Source organism: Nesoenas mayeri, assembly GCF_963082525.1.
Source record: "Nesoenas mayeri genome assembly, chromosome: 2".
Classification (NCBI taxonomy): Eukaryota; Metazoa; Chordata; class Aves; order Columbiformes; family Columbidae; genus Nesoenas; species Nesoenas mayeri.
Genome location: NC_137543.1, coordinates 50,086,898 through 50,112,371, shown reverse-complemented (window position 1 = coordinate 50,112,371; position 25,474 = coordinate 50,086,898). Strand labels below are relative to the sequence as shown.

The 25,474-nt window shown below is 39.5% G+C and overlaps 1 protein-coding gene across 1 annotated transcript in view; it reads left to right on the top strand.

Annotated features, from left to right (window-relative positions):
* Positions 1-25,474, top strand: part of LAMA3 (laminin subunit alpha 3) — a gene marked incomplete at both ends in the record, with an annotated part of 116,709 nt that overhangs the window by 82,458 nt on the left and 8,777 nt on the right. The window contains 25 exons of the mRNA XM_080340023.1: positions 371-480; positions 2,130-2,210; positions 3,602-3,708; positions 6,753-6,803; positions 7,195-7,346; positions 7,875-7,985; positions 8,086-8,197; positions 8,752-8,919; positions 10,075-10,271; positions 11,663-11,779; positions 11,953-12,107; positions 13,475-13,616; positions 14,203-14,302; positions 14,584-14,700; positions 14,780-14,959; positions 16,433-16,575; positions 17,642-17,824; positions 20,116-20,267; positions 20,366-20,528; positions 21,013-21,146; positions 21,652-21,802; positions 22,056-22,175; positions 23,254-23,378; positions 23,731-23,851; positions 25,027-25,167. Of these exons, the coding sequence (XP_080196149.1) occupies positions 371-480; positions 2,130-2,210; positions 3,602-3,708; positions 6,753-6,803; positions 7,195-7,346; positions 7,875-7,985; positions 8,086-8,197; positions 8,752-8,919; positions 10,075-10,271; positions 11,663-11,779; positions 11,953-12,107; positions 13,475-13,616; positions 14,203-14,302; positions 14,584-14,700; positions 14,780-14,959; positions 16,433-16,575; positions 17,642-17,824; positions 20,116-20,267; positions 20,366-20,528; positions 21,013-21,146; positions 21,652-21,802; positions 22,056-22,175; positions 23,254-23,378; positions 23,731-23,851; positions 25,027-25,167 (3,333 nt within the window). The remainder of the gene's footprint in view (positions 1-370; positions 481-2,129; positions 2,211-3,601; positions 3,709-6,752; positions 6,804-7,194; positions 7,347-7,874; positions 7,986-8,085; positions 8,198-8,751; positions 8,920-10,074; positions 10,272-11,662; positions 11,780-11,952; positions 12,108-13,474; positions 13,617-14,202; positions 14,303-14,583; positions 14,701-14,779; positions 14,960-16,432; positions 16,576-17,641; positions 17,825-20,115; positions 20,268-20,365; positions 20,529-21,012; positions 21,147-21,651; positions 21,803-22,055; positions 22,176-23,253; positions 23,379-23,730; positions 23,852-25,026; positions 25,168-25,474) is intronic.

Genomic DNA, 25,474 nt, shown 5'->3' with positions numbered 1-25,474 from the left:
TTTTGAATCTTAACACTAATTAGAAGTTCCATTTAAACATAGTAATTTTTAATTGATATATCATGACATAGAGAGTGCATTAATGGACTGGTGCTTAACAAACTACGTATCTAATTTGATTCCTTAAAATATATATTTAATGCTGCTTATTTATCTGTTACTTTTCTACAATAGTGAGCAAATTGTGCTTTCTACAATTTAAAGAATCATTGGAATCAATCTGTTCTGGTCATGAAGGCAGTTTGGCAAGAAATGCTTAGTTATGTGGAAGGAAAAGACACATCCTCTGAGTAGATTGGCTATAATTTTTTTAAAAAGCCATATTGAGTGGTAAAAAGCTGTTAACTGTCTTGCTTGTTTCCTTTTAAAGAACTGTCAGTATAATACTGCTGGGGACAAATGTGAGCGCTGTAAAGATGGTTATTTTGGAGATGCCACTCAAGGTTCCTGTCGAGTGTGTCCTTGCCCTTATACAAACAGGTACAGTAAAAGGTCATGAGTAGTTAAGAGTATAGAGGACAGGAAGAAGAGAAACAAAACAAAACAACAAACCAACCCACAACGCAACTACTACTGCAGGATAATCTTTTTCCGTGTTTTCATATCACCCAACATGGTGGGGTATCAGATCCGTTTGAGGCATGTTAGGCCAGCAGTAACTTAGTGCTCTGCCTCATGGCATTGCCTTTTTTATTAAGCTGAGTATTCCAATTCTCACTCAGTTCCTGAACCACAAAGACATGTTGGTCATCACCTGGGGGACCCCCAGGCAGCTGTAATGGGCTTATAGTACAAAACCACCAGTTACTCCTTCATAGAGAGAAATATGGGATGAGAGTCTTTTCCCTTACTGGGCATAGCCAGAATCTCTCTTGTTTACTGAAATGCAAGATGTGAGTCAATTAAACAAGCCTTTTATGTGAATTCAGAAAATTTAGTAGGATGCAAAAATAATATAAAAACACTGAAGTTGTTAAGCACCTATCTAGATTTCTGAAAGAGTATGGTTAGTCTTCAGGTGGATGCTCTGTTTGAAGAGCAAACCTACTGAGCTAGAAAAAAGTCCATTTCATTGGATCTAATAAGGTTGCCAGGCTTTTAAAATTGGGCAGTAAATTGCATTTCAAATGCACTGTATGTTTAGCCACATTGTCATCATAGGACAGTTCTGAAAGGCGAAACATGTTATATAAAACCATATATAGATTTTTTAAATCTCTAACCTATAAATTACTAAAGGCACCACATAGCATTTGCCAGGTGCATTAGCAAACACTGAGTAGCCTTAAGTAAGAGATTTACACTATCAAACAATAGGCACGTTTTTCATTCATCAGAGAACTCTGATAGATCTGTTTTTGACAGCATTGGCCTCTTCTGCAGGTGTTTGCCTGAGGCTGACCAAACATATTTGCAGTCATCTTTTGCTTTAAGAGTGATGAAATACCTAGGCAGACCATAAACCTGTGCAGCTTCATAGCTGCACATTAGGGTGGTAAATACCATTCCTGACATAAGAAATGCATCCCACCTGGCATTATTGGAGTTGACCATTTTCCACCCAGTCAAATTATATGTAATTCGTAGTGCAGACATCTGTCTTTGATACATAGACTTGTTTTATGCAAATGTTCATAGACTAAGAAATGGAAATAGCAAGCGTTCTAAAACTCTATTCTGCCTTGGTTAAAAACAAACCAAAATCCCCCACGATATTAGCTACATAAAAATATCCTCTAGTGTTTCCACTCATGAAAAAAAAAAGCTATCTAAACAGGAAGAAAACAGGCTGTTGATTCTTGCCTAGTAAGATAAAATAGCTACCCAGACTTGTTTTATTTTACGGCATCACTGTTAAGGTTTATTTTAGGCATTCCTTGGGTAGTGAACTATTATTCTTAGTCCAGAGGGTCAGGAAATGACTATTTTTTAGTCTATGGGAAGAATTTATACAAAAAATATGAAGCTTCAAATAATTAGCCACAGCAATTTAGGTAGAGGCAATTAAATTAGCTGAGAAGTAATTTGGCGGTATAAAACCTTTTTAATTTTAAAATAATTTAACTTAATTTAGCCTCTAGAGTGTAAAACCTCTTTGCTTACAATAATATTTTTGCTGCTTCTCAAAGATTTGCAACTGGCTGTGTGGCAAATGGTGAAGAAATTCATTGTCTCTGCAAAGAAGGCTATACTGGAGTTCGTTGTGAACGGTAAGTGACTTATTTCTCAAGACCAAGGTTTTTGAGAGACATCATAAAAGGAGGTTGTGTCTGTTGGGTAATATATGGGCATACACATATATGTACTATGCACATGCTTAAGGAGTATTTATTTATAGGAATAGCTGCTAGAGTGGTGCTATAGTGTAATTCTAGATGAAAACTAAACACTCCCTGAAGAAATGTAAACAAATCTCCACAGGCTATTTAGTGACTACACAGTTTAATCAAAAAAGAAAAGAGTGAGCCTCTTTGCCTAAGTGCCTTGTGCCCTGCCTCATCCTGCACTCGTTCTGGTAATAATGACTCCACTTCCTTCATTCCTTTTTGAGTTAAAAACCTTTTCACATTTCCTCTAATGTGCCTGATGGTGCTTCAGTGTTCTTAGTTATCCAAAAGCCACCACATAACGTTTAACACAATGCCCTTCATCCCAAATCATTCTGGAGCATACAAACACAGCACTGAAGCCACCTCATTTGCTGGAACGTTGCAGCAGTTTGGCAAAGCACAAGAGGAACAGAGGAACAGCATGGCAGTTTTGGGCAAGCAGAGGAAGCAATTTCACTGAGTTTCAAATCCAGGGGAAATTCAATCATAACGGAGTGGTGTTACCTGGTTTGGAAACTTGAGGCCAATAAGTTGTGATGTCTCACCTGAAGACAGTAGCTCCAGTAGCACATTGTCTAGTGCTTCAAGTCTGTTACCTTTGGCATCCAAGCTGCAGATCGTAGCCAGATTTTCCCTTCCCAATATACCTATGCATCAGCTGCTCACCATGGCCCATGATGCTCACCATGACCGTCACACATTACCTCCCCTATAGATCTTACGACAGAGTGATTTCTAGGAACATTAGCCAGCCAGCTGGGGCAATATATTTTGCCTATAAAACGTTCAGAGATCACTTCCACAGACTGCTTTGCTGGCAGATGGCAAGAGGAGGTGTCACCCAGCAGAAAGCTGAGAGTGTCATTCAGTGCCATTGCTGTTTGACATGTCTCACATGTGCTTGCACTATGATCCTCCTTAATATGTGTTTTCTGGTGGGATGGTGTGGTTTTCTGGGTTAGGCCTTGTCAAATTCTCTGTGTATGTATGTATCTGTGTGCAATGTATTTTTTTAGATTAAGTGAATTATTCCTACATGAGCGTTATGGGAGTTCTTTTATTTTTAGAAAAAAAAAAATCTGCAGTACTTGGAAAGATATTTTTAGTATAATGCAGAGGATACTGTAAATCAAAAAGAAACCCTTTTTGTCTAACTCAAGACATGGAATCAAAAGTTCTTGAAAGTTTGTTCAGGAGAATAACTGGTGTTTTTTGTCAAGGAAAATTAGCATCAAATATTTAATAAAAGTTATTTATATCTCTTTATCTAGCTGTGCTCCAGGATATTTTGGAAATCCACAAAAATATGGAGGCTACTGTCAGAAATGTAATTGTAATAATAATGGACAGCTGGCTAGCTGTGACCACCTGACTGGAGGTACGTGAGAGTCTAGAACACGGAAGGGAACGTTGTTTTCTCTCTAGGAAGCAGAGAAGGAAGGAACTTAGATAAGTTGAACTGAAGGAGAAATCTGGGCTTATAAGAAATGTAGATAATTTTTAACAAAAATGTAAGTTTTCTTAAAACATAACACCACAGTAAAACAAGGGCTGTTCTGAGTCATTGAATTCATCCTTGTATGCCATTTTATCATGTATTTCCTTTCATAAATACTAACAATTTTATTTTGTTTTTCTATTTCATGGGCATGTTTTCAGATGTGCTGTGGTTCCTCTTCTGCCATGGTTAAGTCATATCTTGCCAGTCTGTGTTATATACTTATGAAACTGAGCAGTCTCAGTGTGCCTTTTTAAAATGTATTTGGGACACCTTATCATAGAATCACAGAATCATTTTGGCTGGAAGAGACCCTCAGGATCATTGAGTCCAATCATAACCTAACTCTAGCACTAAACCATGTCCCTAACAACCTCGTCTAAATTTCTTTTAAACATCTCCAGGGATGGTGACTCTACCACTGCCCTGGGCAGCCTGTTCCAATGCCTGGCAACCCTTTATGGGAATAATTTTTCCCTAGTATCCAATCTGAACCTTTCCTGGCACAACTTAAGGTCATTTCCTCTTGTTCTATCACTTGCTACGTGAGAGAAGAGACCAACGCTCTCCATGCTACAATCTCCTTTCAGGTAGTTATAGACAGTGATAAGGTCTCCCCTCAGCCTCCTTTTGTCCAGGCTGAACAGTCCCAGCTCCCTCAGCTGCTCCTCATCAGACTTGTGCTCCAGACCTTCAGAGTCTGTATCAGGCACTGCCATCTTAGGTACCCAAGCTATCTGTGTTTATGGTGGAAATTAGGACCTGATTCAGGAGGCTGTTCTATAAATCCTGCTATACCCCATCGTGCAATCTGAGACATCTGTGACTCTCTCAGTATCAGTCACATGTGTACTCCACTACTAGTAAGCCCTTAGAAGAATTTTATACCACTAGCATGTATTTGGTTTATTTATTATAATTCTTAAGTAAAAGGCCTGATCCTATGCTCCTCAGACTGTCTTTACCTTGATTCACCTCAGTCCCTGAGATACTAATTTATATCCAGAAATACATAGGCCACTACTCTTGAAAAGGACCTTGATTCTCCCATATTTTCATTCCTCAATAAAATTACACTTTACTTTCCCTGTATGCAGCTTTTCTTCCTCACATGCTAGTGAAGTGTCAAGCTAAAAACTCCTAATATTTCCATACTCTTCCTTTCTCTGCACTGCTGTTTGTACTTGCATTCAAATGACCACAAGGATCACCTTGGTCACAGAAATTAGAAAACCAGCAAGCGATGTGAACTGCTGTTGACACCTGGTGCAATTTTTCAATAGCTATTTCTTTCTCATTTCATATTTCATCAGTGAAGTAATACATCTTTATTATATTTATACCTTGTGTGGAACAGTTCCAAGCAGTGTTTGATGTTTTGTCATGCCTTTCTTTTTGAAGCGAGTGTTTACTAGCACAAACTAATCTGTAGGGCAAAATTCAACAAGCCAGTTTTCAGTTTGTCTCCAACTATATATTCTGAGCAGCCATCTCTTTCTCTACATCAAGAATAAAATCCTCTGTGATCATCAGCACAGCATGTTCTAGCAGGTTTCTTCTGCATGATGTTCGGCACTTGGCCAGACTTTCTCATTTCACCATTTCTTGGCTGATGTTGTTTGTGCACAGGCTGTAATAATAGTTTTATTTAATTGGTACTTCACAGCGACAGCTGAAATGTGTCTGGTGTTAGCTGAATTCCACAACAGCACAACTGCACAAGTAGTTAATTTCGGGATAATTTCCTTCATTGTCTCACAAATATATTCTTTGTCACTTGCCTCCTTTTGGCAGCAGCACTCACTACCAATCCCATTTTGCTTCCTGATGATTTAATGTGCAAGTGCCAAAGGAAACAGCATATCGAGGCAGTTTGTTCCAGGCTGTTTCATGCTGCTGTTAAAGTTCAGGTCCAATTTCATCACTGTAACCTCTCACAGTTGGAAACTCTTGTTGGCTTTTGATAGCAGCAGCCTCTACCCTGAGTGCATCCTTTTCCTTCAGAGTAAAAGACATGCCACAGCCCTTTGCATTTTCAAAAGGAGATGAGAGTTTGGCAGTAGGACCAAGCCTGTAGAAGGAACTTGGGCATCAAGATGGGGAGATTCCTATTCTATATGATGGCATTTCATTTCTAGGAGCCAGTTCCTTTCCTGCCTCCTAGAAGTTAGAATCCCAGGATGTTACAATCTCATGTGCACCTGGAGAGCATTAGGCTTCTCGTAATGGGATTTGTAAGACAAACGAGCCAAAACAGACACTGAACAGGCAATCACTTGTGCCAGCTTGTTAGAAAGTCTGAGGGCAATGTCTGTTGCGTAACACCTGTATCTGTGGCCCATCCGCTGTGCCTTGGGTTATGTACAGTGCCTCCTTCCATGTGTACACTCTGGATTTCTCTCAAGCTTGATTAATCCCTCAGTCTTGCAAGATGAGACAGGTATGAAGGAAGTCTATAAACATTTCTCAGTTCCTTGTGGGTAAGACATTCTTTGGGGAATCAGAATTTTTGGTTTGAACATGGATGCTCAAGAAGATAAAGGGGTTTCAACCTATGTCCTGGTTAAAGTGCTTTAACAATACAGCCTTGGCTACAATCCTGCTGGTGTTATTCTAGGCAAATTCTGGCAATACATTCAGCACACCTGATGTGAGAGAACCTCCTACTGCTACCCAACTAGCTACCATCAATTTCGTTTGAGGGACGAAAAAGATGTTGAACTCAGCAAGGCATAAGTGGGAGCTGAATGTTTCGGCATGCTCAAGCCTTCTGGGCATCTGGGCTTGTTCAGAGTGGGTATGGATTTGGGAAAGGGCAGCACCGTGCTTTAATGGCTGCCAACCATAAAAAGTGAGGGCAAAAATGCAATAGTAGTGTTTCCATAAGAAAACTTTGGTTATTGATGACAGTCTTGTGATTTCAGAGTGTTTCAATAACGAACCAAAAGATGTGGATCCAAATGAAGATTGTGACCGTAAGTAATAAAATGGAACTGCACTTAGATTGCTGTCTGCTGGCTTCAGACGTATACTGATGATTTTTTTAAGGGTGGCAGAGTTTAAGGAGGACTGGAGATGTCCTGTAATGAATCCTTTAAAAGCAAACATTTAATCAAACACTTGGAAAAAATGATAAAAGGGGTCAACTAGCCAGATGTAGATGGGGCCTCCTCCTTATTTCTGGGTTGGGTCACTTCTCCTTACTACTGTGGGCTTTGTTGTTGCCTTAGTTCTTCAGGTGGCACCAAGTGACAGGCATTGAAGTGTGTGTCCATTGCATCTAATTTATTAACGTACCCAGTGAAATGTTCTCTGCACCAAATGTCAATAATATGTATTGTTCTGCTTTGCTCATGCTCCCTACAGCTTGTGATAGTTGTGTAATCACGCTACTGAAGGATTTGAGGACAATAGGTGATGAACTTCTGCTGATCAAGTCTCAGCTGCAAAATGTCCATGCAAGTACCCACACACTGGAGCAGATGAGAGATCTGGAAACACGCATCAAGGACTTAAAGGTAGACGCACATAAACAGAAAACTGGATTTCAGATTAAGCAGATAAGAGCTGAACCTAGGAACTTACGCCATCTTTTCGTCAGCTTGCAAGGAAACACACATCAACTTTTGATTTTAAACACCAGATGCTGGCAGCACTGGGCTTCACCTGTTAAAAGAAAGCTGTTGTTTCCATGTTATGCTCTGAAAGAAAATCAGTATCTCTGATTTTTCTGAGGGCTGTTCACCTTGAAAGATATATCTCTGAGGTTTCCCTATAGCTCTGTCTGTTTCCAGCACTTCATGTCTCTGCATTACTGAAAAACCCCAACATTCCAATTGCCAAAGTTCATCCTAAAAAATTTTCTTCAGTTGGAATAGCAGTTTCTCTACACTTAGATAAAAAAGCCCAGGTTTGGGGCAGCAATTGGTCAGCCTTCATGTCAGTAATGCTGCTTTTATTTAGCTTGGGTAAAGATTTAATCCAGTGAACTTTTGCTTTTTGTCTCCTGGTTATGGGTGACTTATTGAAGTTTTTCTTCTTTTCAGGTCTTATTGAACAATTACCGTTCTGTTGTTCATAATCAGGGTTCAAAGGCAGATGAGTTGGAGACAGAATTCATTAAACTAAACCGTGATATAAATGCTCTCCAGGAAAAGGTGACTTGCCAAATCAATTTCAAAATACACATCTATTGACTCTTATTTTAGCATGCTGTATCCAGATCTTTTTAATCTAATCACTTTTTTCCTTTGCTAGGCTGAAATAAACTACAAAGCAGCTGAGATGTTATTTAATAATTTTGGCCAAACTCATCAGAAAGGAAAGGATTTGGTTTCACGAGTACAAATAGTTGTCAACAATATACAAGGTAAAAATAATTTCTAACTCCATAACATGTTTTGTTCTATGGAATCTTTTCAGTTTATTTACAATATTCTTAACTAAACATGAGAGGTTTTCTTAGAAAGCAACTTCATAAATCAGAATCTAGACGTAGCTGTGGAATTCACCCTTCCTATTAGAAATCTAATACATAATGTTAATTTAGAAGCCTACCTTCCCTATGTAGTGAATAGGGACAGAGAAGCTTTCCCACAGGGACATTTAGAGCAACAAACTGACCATGCTGACTTTAATCTGACCTCAGTCTGGGCTTCTAGCATAGGCTCTTTTAAGTTAGAAGCTTAAAATTATTGCTGTGAACTTGGTCATTTGGGACATATTTCAAGCCTGATGCCATCTTATTAGCTCTGGTTGCGTGACATGGGACACTTTTCAACTTAATACAGTTAATGCAAAATAGATCTGCTTCATTAAGGAATTCAGGAATAGGCATGCCTTTTTCACAAAAGAGACTTATTTGTGTCTTTTGCATAGGCTTAAACGCATCCTCTCTTTGATTTTAACAACACTCTTTTTCAGTGCTTTTGGAACAAATAGCTGGTACAAATGCAGAAGGTAACAACTTGCCCTTGGGAGATGCTGTTAAAGAACTGGCTGAAGCTGAACGCATGGTGAGGGAGATGCGAAACCGCAACTTTGGCCAACTTCAAGCAGAGGCGGAGAAGGAGCGAACAGAAGCTCAACTGTGTAAGGGCTTGTTCTTTCAGCTTCTTGCTCTCTAGAAAAATCAATCTTAAGTCTGAAGCATTATTGATTGTTTGGGAGGGAGTGCAGGGAGGGGCATTTTACAATGTATCCCTGGGATCTGTAGCAGTCATTAGTCAACAGGAAAGTTGTAGCTCCAGAGGGATTTTAAAAGCATTTTTAGTTTGTTAAGGAAGACATCGAGTTCAGCTGTGGAAGCAACCCAGTAGGTCCTTCTTTAACTAGATGTATCTCAGTAAAACAAAGACATAGCCTATAATAAGATATACCTATGCAGCACTTCTGTGTATTATATAGGCTATGGCAGATGCAGCTATTTTAGAGGCATTATACATGTAATTTAACAACAGATTTTAAGAAGCTGCTGGAGTAGTCCCAAGGACCAGATCATACAAGGTTAAGGAAGTTCAGAAGACCTAGTTGCACTAATTATACTCCCTTTTATGTTTCTCTGCATGTCTTTTATTGGGACATTCAGAAACCTGATTCTGGACATTGGAGACTGCAAGGACAGTAGAGTCACATGCTTATATCCTAATGAGGGGCATAGTTGAGAAATGTGAATGACCTTAGGAATAAAAGTAATTTCCCCAACTTTAGACTTTGATACCTACCTCTGAGTAATTCTTCTGTAACTCTTCTTGCAGGCAGTGAAACGGACACTCTGAAGAGTGTGATTCATTTCACCTCCTCTGTTTTTCTACCTTCTTAGAGATTAAATGTGTTTATATCTCTCCACTGATTACAGAGGAAGCTTTGACTAGTGCAGATGTAGACATCTGCATTGTAGATGAAATTGTTGATGAAATTGTGTAGTTCCATATTAAAAAAAAAAAAGAAAACAAGAAAACCATTCATTATTTGCAGATCATCTTCATCCTTACTTAATTTAGGAGTAGCCAAATAAATGTTTATCTGTGCCCTGTGTTCACAGCAGCAAACTTGTGAGCAGGTCTGATCCAGTGAGATGCTGAATAGCATCTCTGCTATAGTGACACTGAAATGAGCGCTGCAAAGGATGCTCAGTATTTCACACAAGCACATCTTTCTAATCCTAAATGTCAAGCCCTTTTGAAGGAAGTTTGTTCTGGTTCCCTTCTGTGAACAAAACTTTTCTTTCTGGTCCTCATACTGCAGTACTGGCACGTATTAAGAATGAACTACAAAGGTACCACCAAGAAAATCATGGGCTTATTAAAATTGTGAGGGATTCATTGAATGAATATGAATCCAAAATCACGGACCTTCGTGAAGCTCTGAATGAGGCGACGGGACAAATCAAGCAGGCTGAAAACTTAAACAGAGATAATGGAGTTCTGTTGGAAGACATCAAGGTAATGTTGGGGTTCAGGAGAAGAAAGTTAAACCTCAGGAGATAAAAAGTGGTTTTGATTGCTGCTTTTGGCCTTGCAAAGCCAGGTAGCACTAATTCTTTAGGCTTTCTCCAGGGCCTTTTTCCATCATTTGATGTATGTGTGGACAGGTATAAATGTAGTCGGCTCCCACTTGTGACCTGTTTATGTGACCAGGACAGCATGACGAAGACATAGCTCTGATGAGAGCACGGAAGGAGCCTCTGCCTGGCCCTTCTCTTCAGCTGCCTTTTTGTTTCCTATTCTAGATCAAAATCCTGATGCTTTTGTACTTTTTGTAGTAAGTTCCTTAAAGTATTTGGCTTTAACAGGCATAAAGATGGGAGAAATAACATGTGCAGTACTTTTGAATTATTTGGGATTAATATTCTATAGAACTGCTTCTGAGGTCTCATCAGAAAGGTGACAAGAAACATCTGTCATTCCTGAGCAGTGCTTGATTTTTAGAGCTGGTAAATTGTACAAGAAATGAGTGTGTTGCAGGACCCATTCTTTTGAAGTAATTGTGATTTTGCTGAAATGTATCACTGGTTTTGCACACTTCTGTCCATCCAGTTTGCTAACACTGCTTGAACAAAAGAATTTCTGCATTCAGCTGTCTCTTTCAATATTCAATTGTACTTCTATGTGCACGGACTGTACATGTGCCACCTAAGTATGCACAACTGTGTTAAAAGATGGATGCATCTGTAGAAGTCATAAATCTCCTGATACACTTCCCTGGTGCAGAGAGATTTGACACATTACTGTGATAGCAACCCAGCTGAAGAGAGCTAATGTGTCCTTCCCTGCAACACCACTTGCCTGGCTGTGTTTGTGGTGTGCCATTACCCTAGAGCTACACTGTGGATTTTCACAGGGCTGCTTTAGACCAAGGAGCTTCTTTCCCCTCAGAGCTTTCAAGAGGATAAGGTGAGGAGGTTTCACATCCCCTTTCTGGTAAGATCCCCAGGTGAAGGGATAGTGAAATCACTTTGTTTCTGTCTTTGAGAGAACAGAAAATATCAGGGTAGTCACTTGGGGGCTGCTTTAGCTTCCAGGTTTGAAGTTTCCAGGTTTGAGAAGCCAGACACTTAGCCTGTCCTGACAGCTCATCTCAGCTGACCCATACTACTTTTACTTTGAGGACTAATAACTGAACTACCATAGCCTGCTGCCCAGCTGACTCCTGAGTTTTCTCATTCCTCTAACCAGCAGGATAGCATTAGACCCTGAACACTATAGGTGTCTGATTAGCACAGCAATGGTACCTTTAGTAAATCCTACTGCAAACTAGTTTAGGTAGATACAGTTTTCCCTCTCTTTCATTTTTAACCCAATCATGTGTTACTCAACCTTTCATTTTTCCTCAGAAAAGGATTGAGGAGACAAATGTGCAACAGAAAAGTATCTTGGATATTCTGAGCTCTGCCCGAACTTCCCTGACGCAAGCTAACAGTGTACTTGGATTACTGCAGAAGAGCAAAGAGGTATAGTTAACCTTCTTAAGTTAAGGTTAAAACCCCCAATACTTCGCTGTCACTGTAATAGGCAGCATAGCTCAGTGGTTAGGACGTGAGGCTTGTCTATGTAACACTGAAGGAGATGAGGACAAAATCAAACGTGTGAATACAAATAAAATTTTATCTTTATAAACCCACAGGAATATGAAAGCTTGGCTGCTCAGCTGGATGGAGCAAGGAAGGATATGAATGAAAAGCTGGCAAATAGCTCCTTATCAGCAAGCAAAGAACCGCTGGTGGTGAGGGCTGAGGAACATGCCAAATCTTTGCAAGACTTGGCAAAACAACTGGAAGAGTATGTTGCTATTCCTGTAAATGAGAATTTTTTGTACATAACTTCCATAGTTGCAATGTTCTGTCTGCAACTTCACTTGCTTTAATGGCCATTTGCAAACTTGAAAAGAAATTTGGTTTGTCTTTTTCTGCTTCTTCCTGATGTGCAGATGTTTTGTTTTCTTTTTTTTCCCCACAAACCAGATATTTCTTCATTTTTCCTGATTTTTTTTTTTTTTTTCCCCAGAAGTAGGGACTGCCATAATATGGCTTTATTGTGCTGCATTAACACATCATTAACTTCTTACTAGCAAGAGAAAATCCATGTATACAGAATAGGAACATATTTAGAATATCTTTTTTGTAGTGTTATTTCCTGTACTCGCACTGAGGAATACCTTTATGATGTCAATGAATTGGGGCAAATAATTGGAAGCAATGTTGTCTTGGCAGAGTCTTCAGACCTGCCTGTTTAGCATTATTGAGGAAAAGATTTCCTATAGTTTTCTCACACATCAAGGAATCTTCTAGAAAGGCAAAAATATGAGAAACTTGATGTGGATCAAGTGTTTATCTCTCCACTACTTGTACTTTACCTTGGAATTATGAGTGAAGTTTGGAGGCTTTCTATTGTACATCTGAACAAAATGTAAAAAGTGAAATGCTTTTTTTTTTTTTTCTCCTGTGCAAATTGTTTGCATTTTGTCATTATGCCAACTAGAAACTCTCAAAAAGTTAAATTTCCAGATGCCTAATTCAGGTGGAAAATTCTTAGTTAAAATAATTTTTAAAAAACATTAACTTTTTATTAGTTTTCAGCATGATTATTTCAATTAAAAGGACAATGTTCTCACAAATACAAGGCAGCTAATGTTGGACAGTTGCACAGCTCATGGAAAGCGGATATAAGAGATTTTGTCTTTTGTTTCTGATTCCAGAGCTACTGCACTGGTTCTTGGGGAAAAGCCCAAGGGTGGTGTAGTTGGTCCATCTTGTGCCTCATCTGCTGCTGTAGGATGCTGGAGCAGCCAGAGATTATCTGCAAACTGCAGTTCTCTGAACTGAAGTGTATTTGGGAGACTCTGATGGAGATGCGTTATTGACCTTGTGCCTTGGTGAATTCTCACAACTCTTATAATTTAAAGGCTGCTTTGGAGGCCCACAGTTGTGCTTTTCAAAGCACCTGAACTTATCCCATAATCTGAAGAATCTTTTCATATTGGTCTGCCTCTAAGTTTGATATTTTTGCAGAAAGAAATTACAGATCTAACTGAAAAACATTTTATGTATTGGCATTGATTGGAAAATACTGAAAATACTGGATTCAGGATACTTCCCATAGGCCACAGTTTTTGCAGAAGGTTGCATTTTCCACCCTGTTTCCCACAGAATAAAGAACAGCGCCAGGAAGGATGAGCTGGTAGGCTGTGCTGTGGAAGCTTCTACTGCCTATGACAATATTATTAATGCCATCAAAGCAGCAGAGGAAGCAGCCAGCAGAGCTGGGAATGCAGCTGACTCAGCTCTATCGGTAAGTACCCATAAGTGGCCAAATGATGGTAAACTTGGTACAACTAGATTTTTTGTTAACTACCGGAGAGTCACCAAAAAAACTCGTGTGTCTTGGTGTGCCTTACTTGGCTGCAGTGATTATATGAACTGATCTTCTGTGGGCTCATGAGTTAGTCTTGGTTCAGCACTAGGCAGACTAGTTACTGCCTTTCTGATGAGGCTGTCCACATGAATACTAACTGTTCCTTTCTGTGCAAAATAAAGAGATGTGTATAAGGCAAAACTGGTAATCTCTGAATGCGATTACAGGTATTGTCTTCTACTTTGCAGGAGTAACACCCACAAGTTCTTCAGCAGAGGAGTAATATCTAACAGTCATGTGCTAGTAATTTCTTCTGAATGCTCCAAAATCTGTCAGAGGTTTCCTAAAGACCAAGGGTGTATTATGCTTAAATTAATCGTGATAATTGTTATTTAAGGTGCTGGTTTTCACATTAAATCTCTGCCCTTGTACAGTTGGTTTTTTAAACTGGAATGGGCTCTTTTACTTTTAAAATTTTAGTAGTTATTACAGCAGTCTTACATTGTCATGCTTTTGTTACCAGACTGTGAAGAGAGAAGATCTATCGAGAAAAGCTACAAAGTTAAAAACTGACAGCAGTACACTCTTGAATCAAGCACAAGAGACTGAAAAGACTTTGCAAGGTACTGAGAATGAAAACGATAGTAGAAATGTAGGCACAGCATGACAAGCTTTCATTGAACCATGAATTTTCACAGCTCAGCAAAGCTCTGCAGCATACATTTAACCAGAAGATGCTAGTTCCATTACAATGGGTTATCTTGTTATGGTTATTTTGAATGGCAAAAAGATGAGAAAGTGCATTTCATACCTCTGCTATGCTATACACCTTTCCACACCACCTGTCCAACAGAGAGCTGGTATTTCTTTTTAAAATTCATACAGGGCATTCACTGTTTTGCAGCTCTTGGTCCGACCCTTGAAGACATAAAGCAAAGAATTGATGTTGCTGATGGAAAGAAGAATGCACTGCAAGTTGATCTTGTCACTCTTCAAAATAATCTCAATGGGATAAACAGAGGTCTGTTACTGATCACTTCTGGTTTGCCTTTTTAATCTGTTACTATGAGAATCTGCACGTGCATTTTTATGTGTTTCAGATGATATTGACAGCATCATCACCAGTGCAAAGAACATGGTAAAAAGTGCCGAGGATGTCACAACTAATGTACTGGATGAGCTGCTGCCAATTCAAGAAGATGTGGAGAAAATGAAGAGCACCTACGGAAGCACACAGAGTGCTGGCTTCAGTAAAGCATTGATGGAGGCAAACAATTCAGGTAGATGTTGTATTTGCTGTTGCAGGTGCTATCTGAGACTAGCCAACTCGCTGTTAGGTGAATGTGGTCAGTTCTGCAGCAGAAATCTTAGCCACCAAAAAGTTAGGCACCTAAGCTAGTGTTCTGAACTTCCTATACTGTGAGTGAAAAGGGACAGCTACAGCAGAAGGTGATCCAGGCCATCTTGTGGTATGTATTAAAAGCCGATACCATGACTGGTCTCTGAAGACTTGGAGGCCAGTGACTAGCAGGGTGCCCCAGGGGTCAATACTCTGTCTGATCTTGCTTGACATCTTCATTCAGGATCTGGGTGATGGGGCAGCAAGTCTGCTGATGACACAAAACTGGGAGGAGTGGCTGATACATCAGAAGGTCATGCTGCCATCCAGAGGGAGCAAGAGGCTCCAGAAATGAACTGACAGGAACCTCATGAATTTCAAGAAGTCCTGTAGCTGGGGAGAAAAAAACCCCATGCAACAGTATTTGCTGGGGGCGACCCAGATGGAAAGCAGCTTTGCAGAAAAGGACCTGAGGGTACTGGTAGGCACCAAATTGAACACGAGCCAGCAACATGACCTTGCAGCAAAGACTGAAACACAGGAGATTCCCTCTGAACTTAAGAAAAATGTGAGGGTGATCAAGCACAGGCACAGGTTGCCCAGAGAAGCTGTGGAGTCTCTATCCTTGGAGATAACTCAAAAGGCATCTGGACACAGTTCTGGGCAACTGATTCTAGTTGTCCCTGCTTGAGCACTGGGGTTGGACAAGATGACCTCCAGAGGTCCCTTCCAACCTCAGCCACTCTGTGATTCTGTAGTTTTTCTGCTGCGCTGACTAGAGAAGGGACCTAGAGAATTAGCTTAGGCTAAGGCATCTCTTAGCTGAAATTAATTGAAAAGGATTACATGCAGACCAAGTGAAATATAAAATAAGGGACAATAACAAACAACATCTTTTTTCCTCTTTTCAGCAACTTTCTCAGATATAGTCAAGAGAGAGAAAACATTTTAAATAACATAAATTCAAGACCTAGCCCTGCATGTTATTGTACAGTCATAAGATATCCCTGCAGCCACAAAACCAGTTTAGAAGTCATATTTAGAAAAATAATAGGTCTGGATTTCTTTTTATTTGGCTTCTGCATCATACTGTTTCAGTCTGCTAATGCTTCCAGGCTTTTTTTTTTTTTCAATCCCAGGGGATGAAAAAGCATTTCCTGATCTAATGAAAGTTGAAATTATCATAATATCTTCTGCAAATACCTTTGGCCACAAATTTCAGGAGTGCAATAACCTCAGTATAAGCTGCTGATTTCAATAAGGGCTTCCTAATATTGTAGGAGTGATGAAAACAGTTTTGTCATCACCCTGCTAACGGCTTTTCTGATAATCATGTAGTGATATCATATTTTTGCATCTGTTTTCTTCCTCTTTTCATTATCAATGTTGGTTTTTATTTTTAATTTCATTGCAGTAAAAAAATTGACAAACAAACTTCCAGATCTGTTCAGCAAGATTGAGAGTATCAACCAACAGCTGATGCCAATAAGCAATATCTCAGAGAACTTAAATCGCATAAGAGAGCTGATTCAGCAGGCAAGAGATGCTGCAAATAAGGTCTGTCCTGAACATTGCAACCATGCTTGGCCTCAGTGGTTTCAACACACAGCAGTACTTTTGTTCCTCTTTCTCTTTCTGAATCATTTTGTTAAAGTTTATGTGAAAGACCAGACACAAATTTAAATCAACAGCACCACACAACACTTAAACTGTGACGATGTGAAGCATAATAATTTGTACATAAAAATGAGTGGACACAGTAGCATTCTGCTCCATCCTTCTCCTGCAGGCTTTTTTTTCCAGGGCCTCTCTGCAATACTTATTTGTCCAATAGCCTCGTGTCTTCCAAGGTACGTTGTGGTGGCTTTGGCAGCAGGGGTAGAGTCAGCCCTGCAGCTTAGAGGCTCTGCACCCATGCATGGCCAGTTGAATGCTGGCATTGCCAAAAAAGTTGTGTAGTCCTGTGCTCTCATGCCTCCAGCTGCCCCACCACACTAGGAGTCAGCTACTGGCATCTTCTTTTTTGGATGATCCTTCTCCATTTAAGCAATTGCTATAGTTGCTCAAGGGATAACATGGTCTCAGGTCCCTGATACGCATCGCTGAGCTCATCCTCAAATAACCTCTAGTTACCATGAATAAGAGGAATTTGTGACCATGATGTAAATAACTGTAGTAGGATGTGTCTTCATTAATATCAGAGGTGCATTATAATTTCCAACACACAGTCAAGTCCAGCTAAGGGAAACATCAGGGTATGTATGTAGACATCTAAACAATTCATAGGCTCGCTCTTTAGAGCTGCAGGGCATGTCCTTCCCTGTCCCTGTATTCAAGGTAACAATTACTTGACAGAGGCATGGTTAAGAGTTGATTAATTGATGTCTGGAGTAAAAAAGTGCTGTGTTAGTGATAAGTATTGATAATACAGAATACTGTATTATCCAGTCTGTTTCCTAATAATATTGCTTGCTGGGATCAGAGTCCAAATCTGTAGTAATTGAAGGCTGTAACATGACTAGAATATGCAATAGGTTAATTTGCAATTAAACACAACAGTGAAATAAGTAGGAGTAGTAGCAATAGATAATTGTAACATACTGAATTTTGTTTTTCTTAACAGGTTGCTATTCCTATGAGGTTCAACGGCAGCTCTGGTGTAGAGGTTCGACCTCCAAGCAACCTTGAAGATCTGAAAGGCTATACTTCCCTCTCTTTCTTTCTCCAAAGACCTCTCCTCCAGACAAGATTAGACACCCTCCAGAGGACATCAGATAAGTTTGTACTGTACCTGGGTAATAAAGATGTAGGTATATTTTGATATTTAATCTGATTTTTAGAACAGACAATATGTTTTGAGAAATGGAAGGGAGATCATTTATTCTGACCGAAGTTTACAGCTACTGTTGGCCCATTTCTATATAACTGTCATTATGTGGTGGAAGAAGTGTTTTTTGAAGAATAGTTCATTCTACCACCAACAAAGTAACTTGTTAGGTGACTGGCTGCTTTGCCCTTTGCTGGTTTACTCCTTTGGAATTTACTTATCAGTCATGGATACCATCATACAGTCTTGTCAGAAGTGCCAGGTTCTGCAGCAATTGGCACAAACACAGCTCAACTCCTGCCTCAGAGCTTTGACCCCTTTCACAATAAGTCACTGTGAGTTTCTCTGTTGGTTGAAAAGAGGTGATCACTTCAGTTTTAAAATCCAATCTCTCAGCTCTTAATATTTTTGTCTTTTGAATAGGCAGAACATTACAGATCTGCTGTGTATACGGGCTTGCTCAAACACCATCAAACATCTAAAAATTTCCTGCATTTGGTTACTAACTATATACTTTTAAGTCTTGTTATCTAACAGCAGATGCATCTGTAGTGAGTCTTGTGCATACACAAAGACCTGTTTGAAAGTAGTTGCTCTACGCTGGATTTCACCTTTTTATCCCCTGAATATCTGGCCAGGATATCTGTTGACAGCATTTTGTTGACAGCCTTTGGCACAGTCTCCCACAGCATCCTCACAGCTAAGTTGAGGAGGTGTGGTCTAGACAATAGAGTAGTGAGGTGGGTTGCAAACTGGCTTAAGGAGAGAAGCCAGAGAGTGGTAGTCAATGGTGCGGGGTCTAGTTGGAGGCCAGTATCTAGTGGAGTGCCCCAGGGGTCAGTACTGGGGCCAGTATTATTCAATATATTCATTAACGATTTGGACAAGGGAATTGAGTGTACTATCAGCAAGTTTGCTGATGACACTAAGCTGGGAGGAGTGGCTGACATGCCAGAAGGCTGTGCTGCCATCCAGCGAGACCTGGACAGGCTGGAGAGTTGGGTGGGGAATAACCTAATGAAATTTAACAAGGGAAAGTGTAGAGTCCTGCATCTGGGCAGGAACAACCCCAGGTTCCAGTATAGATTGGGAAATTACATATTAGAGAGCAGTGTAGGGGAAAGGGACCTGGGGGTCCTGGTGGACAGCAGAATGACCATGAGCCAGCACTGTGCCCTTGTGGCCAGGAAGGCCAATGGCATCCTGGGGTGTATTAAAAGGGGGGTGGTTAGTGGATAGAGAGAGGTCCTCCTCCCCCTCTACTCTGCCCTGGTGAGACCACATCTGGAATATTGTGTCCAGTTCTGGGCCCCTCAGTTCAAGAAGGACAGGGAACTGCTGGAGAGGGTCCAGCGTAGGGCAACAAAGATGATTAAGGGAGTGGAACACCTCCCTTATGAAGAAAGTCTGAGGGAGCTGGGTCTCTTTAGTTTGGAGGAGACTAAGAGGGGACCTTATTAATGTTTATAAATATATAAAGGGTGAGTGCCATGAGGATGGAGCCAGGCTCTTCTTGGTGGCAAACAATGATAGGACAAGGGGTAATGGGATCAAGCTGGAACACAAGAGGTTCCACTTAAATTTGAGAAAAAACTTCTTCTCAGTGAGGGTGACAAAGCACTGGAACAGGCTGCCCAGGGAGGTTGTGGAGTCTCCTTCTCTGGAGACATTCAAAACGCGTCTGGACATGTTCCTGTGCGATCTCACTTAGGCGTTCCTGCTCCAGCAGGGGGATTGGACTAGATGATCTTTTGAGGTCCCTTCCAATCCCAAACATACTGTGTGATACTGTGTGTGTGTGATTTTAATCATTTCCTGTGAAATATGGTATGTTGGAGAAATAAAATTTGAATTGTTTGGGAAAATGACTGCTTCCAGTCACCTCAGTAGGAAACATTGTCCTTGACTCCGTGTTATTCCAAACATCTTTTTTATTTCACAGATGCTGAGTCTAATTTTTACTAAAAGTGCCACGTTTTCATGGCTTTAAATGAGAGGTGTTACAAATGTTACAACTATTTTAGCTGTTATTGTTATAAAAATAAAAAGACACATATGATTCTTCAATTAATTTGTAACTATATTCACTGAATCAGTGCAACATATATAAGATTACAATTATTTCTTCCCAAAACTGATAAACTTAATAACAATTCTCTTCATTAGGTGGGTGGATTTCTTATGTCTCATGTCTCTGAGGAAGTGCTGCTGTATTTTACCTTCATTAGCATTAATAATTTATTAATGATTATTTGCTTTGCTATTTTTAGGCTTCCAAAGACTATATTGGTATGGCTGTGAAAGATGGTCACCTCACTTGTGTCTATAACCTGGGAGATGGTGATGTAGAAATAGATGTGCAGCCACTTGTGACTCAAAGCGAAACTGAGGAAGCCGTTATGGATCAAGTTAAGTTTGAAAGGTACAAGATCCACAGTGCACAACAGTCTTTTCCAAAACCTGTTGAGAACAACTTTTGTTAGTGTGATGTGATATTTTGCCTGTCTGTTCTGGTTTTAGGATTTACCAGTATGCGAAGCTGAATTACATCAAAGAAGCAACATCAGCTTCCCCAGAATATAAAACGCCTTTGACTGCCAGCAGCGGAAGCAATGACATTCTTCTAAATCTTGATCCCAGCACTGTTGTCTTTTATGTTGGAGGATACCCACCAGATTTTAGGGTACAAAGAGTTGCTTAGTCTTTAAAATAGATTTCTGTGTTAATCATTCTTTTGTTCTTATAAGTACAGATTGCCACTAGCAGTCTTTCAAAGGCTGTGTAAAAGTTTATCCGTGTCAGTAGGAATGGACGGGATGCAAGGTGATGCTGCTTCCTATAGAAGCTGCCTGGCTTGAGCATGCTAAAACACAAAGAAGGGAGCATGATAGTAGTTCATCTGCTGAGGACAGCAAGAAATCTGTCCAGCCCTGCCAAGTACTATTCCCAATCCATCCATATGACTTGGCTTTAAATTGTGCTGCAGTACTCCTAGGGCGGTATCAGATTGTTTGACTATTATATATAAAGATATAATAATCTTATTATATTAAGGATGTCATATTCTGTGTCTTATTAATATTTGCAATGAGTCTTAGTACTTACACATAGATGTAAAATTTGTCAGCTGATGTTGACGGAATGTTTTTGATGACACTATCTTGCAGCCTCCACGTAAGCTAGACTATCCTCATTATGAAGGCTGCATTGAATTAGACAGCCTAAATGAACACATTATCAGCCTTTACAACTTCAAGAGGACATTTAATCTCAATACCACTGAAGTGCAACCCTGCAGAAGGTATGATGTAAACAAAGACGTGTTTCGTATTCTGTGATTTTATCATGATGAATTTGTGTCTTTTCACATCCAGAACAATAACCACTGTGGATGAATTACTGATTTTTTTTCTACCTTTTAGTCATTACTACATTCCTTAGAGAAAATCCTCAGTGTTGGCACTATTCACATCTATGGCTATCTCAGTCCATTGGCCAACACATTAAATGTTGTAATGCCCAGACACAATTCATAGGCTGCTGTATTCAGCTCCTTTATAAAGTAAATACTACATTAACTGCAAAAAAGTCAGTCACTAATGATTTCCTCTCTTAAGACCATATGCAATTCCAATAGAAGCCAGTGGAAGATTTTCTCTTTGCTTGGGTTAGATCAGAATATGGCTCTATCAGTGGCCCTGTACCAAATGCTTTAACTTAAGATTTTTTAAAATTATGACAGTAAGTCCATGTGGTAACAGTTTTTGCTCTCCTATATTCATATCTGTGACAATTAATTATTACAGGTATAAAGAAGAGACTGATCAAAGCTATTTTGAAGGTACTGGTTATGCCAGCGTCACACTGAAAGAATCAAATATCCACAGCCGAGTACGCTATGAGCAGACAATTGAGACTATAGCAGATGAAGGCATTGTGTTTTTTGCAGCAAATGAGGTAATTTGTGAAATGCTTCTGTCTGTTTTGTCGTCCAAGAACATTTTTTTAAACTTTGCTTACTCAAGAACATGTTAGATTTAATAGTAACTGGTTTTGCCTGTTTTGTGTTATCTTATCCCCCAAAAGCTTTATGGAAGCAACTAGATAGCTTCATTCAAATTATTCACATGAGAGTGAAATACATATGAAATTTTGGAAGTTTGTATTGGATGTTTTTTTATTTATTTTTAATTTTTTTTTTTAATTGCAGGATCAGTTCATCAGTGTGCTCATTAAAGATGGTCATACAGTTTTTAGATACAAAGTTGGCTCTGAGCCTCCAAAAGAAATAGAAACCAATGCAACTGTAAATGATGGAACATTTAAACAAGTATGTGATTTTGAATAATCAAGAGATCATTATTTGTAAATTACATATTAATAACAGCTGAAACTAAACATACTGTTGTAAAGTTTAGTTGTGAAGTTTTCCTTTTGTGGGGAGGAGATCAAGCTGCTGGGGATCAGTTTGGACATGTGAAAATGAATCTTTCTACTGTTATGCTTTCCTGTGAGTAAATTCAGTTTTAAAAGAAAAAACACCAAAGGAAAAAAAAAAAGAAAAAACAAAACAAAACACTTTGTCAGAGTTATTACTTTATTTAAAGAGAGCTGTGTACATTGTGATTATTAACACTAGTTTGATATTGGATTAGTGTTTTCACCACCTAAGAGTTTGTCTTCAGGCGAGGCTGATCTTTACAGAGATTCCTCTTTTGCAGACTTTTTGTTGTTGCTTGTCTACTTAGTTTCAATCTGGTTCTTTTGTAGAACTACAAGAGTGAAATTGTAAAGGCAGTGTTAAACTATTTGATGGACAATGTTGATTCATTCTCTTTTACCGTTACTACATCTCCAGCTAAGTAGGATGGGTTGCAGGGTCTTCTGGAAGGAATCTTTATGTTGTGTACTGGGTCAAGTTACCTCCACCCAGCTGACTGACCCAGGCTTTGGATCTTTCACTATCAAATCAACATCTACAGGCTGAGATAAATACATGTGTTTTAGCTTTTTAAAATTTAAGATTTCTTACGTTTTCTCACTGTTGCTTTATGTTTGTATGTATTTTTGAGAATTCTCAACTCATTGAGCAGCCCTGAATCTTTAAGTGCAAACAGAAGGCAATATCTGACTCTTAGGTGAGGTGTATTTTGGGGGCAGTCTTCCTGAGGAAAATAAAACCTCACCTTGCATTTGGCTGGTAAAGCATTTCCCTTGGGCATTTTCTTTGGCAAAATGCCCAAATTCTGTGAAGTACCTTTGAACCACTGCAGTTTTTCTGGATTTAAGTCACTAGTAAACAAGAGGCGGTAAACAAAATGTGTCCTGCTCTGTGGAAGTACTTTTAATCTGCCACATTATTTTTGTTTCTCCTAAGTGAAGTAATCCTTGTTATTCACCTATTTCAGATTCATTTGGTGCTAGCCCGAAGTAGGAATACTGTTCACGTCAGTCCTGATATTAAAGCAAACATAAATGTCTTCCCTTTCACTAAGTACTATCTAGGTGGAATTCCATCTTCTCTACGGGAACGGTGAGTAACTATAAAATGACTGTAACACACAGGCTTTTTCTGGAAACCCCATCTAAACTATTTTCTTAGGAAATTTCTTTCATATTCTGTATCAGGTATCTTATGTGACGTGAAAATATCCGGTGTATAATACATGACCATGACTCGTGATTTTTGATTAATGGTGGGATCTTTGTTGGAGTGTATCCTGAAGGTTGGGTTTGATCAGCATGAAGTATGTGTGTGCAAGAAAGATCGCTCGTGTTCTGTTTTTCAGTTTCTTATATTGTCAGCATTTACAGGCTGCTGTACTGGTGTGTGCTTTGAAATATCAGGCTACTGAGCTCTTTTTTCTTCCACTCCCTGAAATCAGCTTTGATATATCCACACCTCCGTTCCGGGGCTGCATGAAGAATGTGAAAAACCCTAACACTGCATCTGTTATTTTTGACGAGACTGTTGGTGTCAGCAAGAAATGTTCAGATGATTGGAAGGTAACTAAAAAAGTTCCTTAAAACCTTCTGCTAGAGTTCACAGAGTGTGGCTCATCTATAAATCCTGGCCCATTATGTTTTACTTAGGTCAAAAATTATATTTGGTTAATGTGTAATGGTAATAAAGGAACCTGGGCTTGGTATAAAGATATGGAAGAATGGAGACTCCACCCCTAATGTGATAGCTTGCTCCAGCACATAGTCCACCCTCTTAATTAAAATAGTACTCTGTACAGTTAAGAATTCATATTTACCATGTAAACTTGTTGGCTTCCAGTTGTTATTGATTAGGCCAGAATACTTTGTTACTTAATACTAGTCAGGATGTTTCTTCCCACCAACGTGCTAATTAAATGACTTCTAAACCTTTTTTCTTGAAAGAGCTAAGCTGACTCTGCTTCCACTGCAGTCTCTCATTGTAAGGCTATTGCTCCACTCATCTGGTTGTTTTATAATTATTGCCTGTGCACCCTTGAGTTTTGCCATGTTCTTTTTAAAATGGGACAATGGGATGTTTCAGTGTTGGCTTAACCAATGCTGCATGGAGAGAGGAAAATCGCACTTCTGCTTCTACTTACTGCTACTTACATAGTGTATGACCCCGTTTGCCCTTTTACTATGAAAGTTTGCGCTCAATTGCTTTGCTTTTGTGGCATCTAAACCTTCTACAGAGCAATTTCTTCACAGGCCATTTCCCTATGCAAAGGATCTGACTTCACTCTCTGTATCTGTGTAACTTCTCATGTATTAAATTCTGTTTTGTTCAAAGAGGCCCAGATATATTCTGTCCTGTGACTCACACAGCTTCAGTTATGTAGCTCATCTGCACAGGTCTGTACTTGCAAGCTATTCCTACAGCTGCTCACTTTTGTGTCCCCAAATGTGAAAGCTTTCAAAGCCATTGTGTCAATGCAAAGAGTAGCTAGAGACAAACAGCTTGTTATACTCAGCAAGTCTCACCTCCCTTTAGAATCTCTCAGGTCATAGTTAATGCTGGTGAAACAAATTCATTCAGTCTGTTCTGTACTGAAATAATTGTACTTGCAGTTTGCCTTGTGGTTGGATTTGACTGGAGTCGGTTGCAATTACGTTGAGTAGGGCAGTTTGTTGTCCCATGTTGCCACTTCTTCTGATTAAAAGGAAAATCACTGAAAGCATTATTATCTCCCTTTCAGCTCATCAGATCTGCGGCTTTCTCCAAGAAGGGAACGCTGAGCCTGAATGCAGCAGGTTTCCCATTTCCCAGGGATTTCCAAGTTGGCTTTGGCTTTCAGACCACGGCATCGACTGGAACACTCTTAAATTACAATCTTTGGGTATGAAACAGGTTCAACTTAAAATCTGTGATTGGTTTTATTTCTGGCTCAGTCATGTCTGTTTGTGACCATGTCAGTTTGGCGTCAGTTTCTGTTATAAGTCTCATGTAGATTCCTGTATTTTAAGGCAAGAAATGGTTATTATAATAATCTTTTGATCAGGGCATCTTTCATGTTATAGGCCAGAGAAACTCACCCTGGCAATTTCTTCATGCAACCAACAAGTAGTTCAATGAGTAACTGAGCTTTGAACTTAAGCCTTCTGCAGAGTAGATCATGCACCGTAACATCACCATCCCAGTAAGAT